The sequence below is a fragment of the Fulmarus glacialis genome, unplaced genomic scaffold (genome assembly GCF_000690835.1).
Source record: "Fulmarus glacialis isolate BGI_N327 unplaced genomic scaffold, ASM69083v1 scaffold8809, whole genome shotgun sequence".
In the NCBI taxonomy this organism is placed as follows: domain Eukaryota; kingdom Metazoa; phylum Chordata; class Aves; order Procellariiformes; family Procellariidae; genus Fulmarus; species Fulmarus glacialis.
The window spans coordinates 7582-7921 of record NW_009232588.1 but is presented as its reverse complement, the minus strand read 5'-3'; the positions used below and the strand labels follow the sequence as shown (position 1 = coordinate 7921).

The 340-nt window shown below is 66.8% G+C and overlaps 1 protein-coding gene across 1 annotated transcript in view; it reads left to right on the top strand.

Annotated features, from left to right (window-relative positions):
• BCL11A (B-cell CLL/lymphoma 11A (zinc finger protein)) overlaps positions 1–340 on the top strand; it is a gene marked incomplete at its 5' end in the record, with an annotated part of 60180 nt that overhangs the window by 58881 nt on the left and 959 nt on the right. The window contains one exon of the mRNA XM_009584955.1: positions 6–338. Coding sequence (XP_009583250.1) covers positions 6–338 — 333 coding nt within the window. The remainder of the gene's footprint in view (positions 1–5; positions 339–340) is intronic.

The following is a 340-nucleotide window of genomic DNA, read 5'->3' as shown; positions in this document are numbered from 1 at the left end:
GCCAGCAAGCTCAAGCGCCACATGAAGACCCGCATGCACAAGTCCGCCCCCATGACGGTGAAGTCGGACGACGGGCTCTCCACCGCCAGCTCCCCCGAGCCGGGCACCAGCGACCTGGTGGGCAGCGCCAGCAGTGCTCTCAAGTCCGTGGTGGCCAAGTTCAAGAGCGAGAACGACCCCAACATGATCCCCGAGAACGGGGACGAGGAAGAGGAGGAAGAGGAGGAGGAGGAGGAGGAGGAGGAGGAGGAAGAGGAGGAGGACTTGAACGAGAGCGACAGGCCGGACTACGGCTTCGGGCTGAGCCTGGAGGCGGGGCGCCCCCCCCCGCACAACGCCC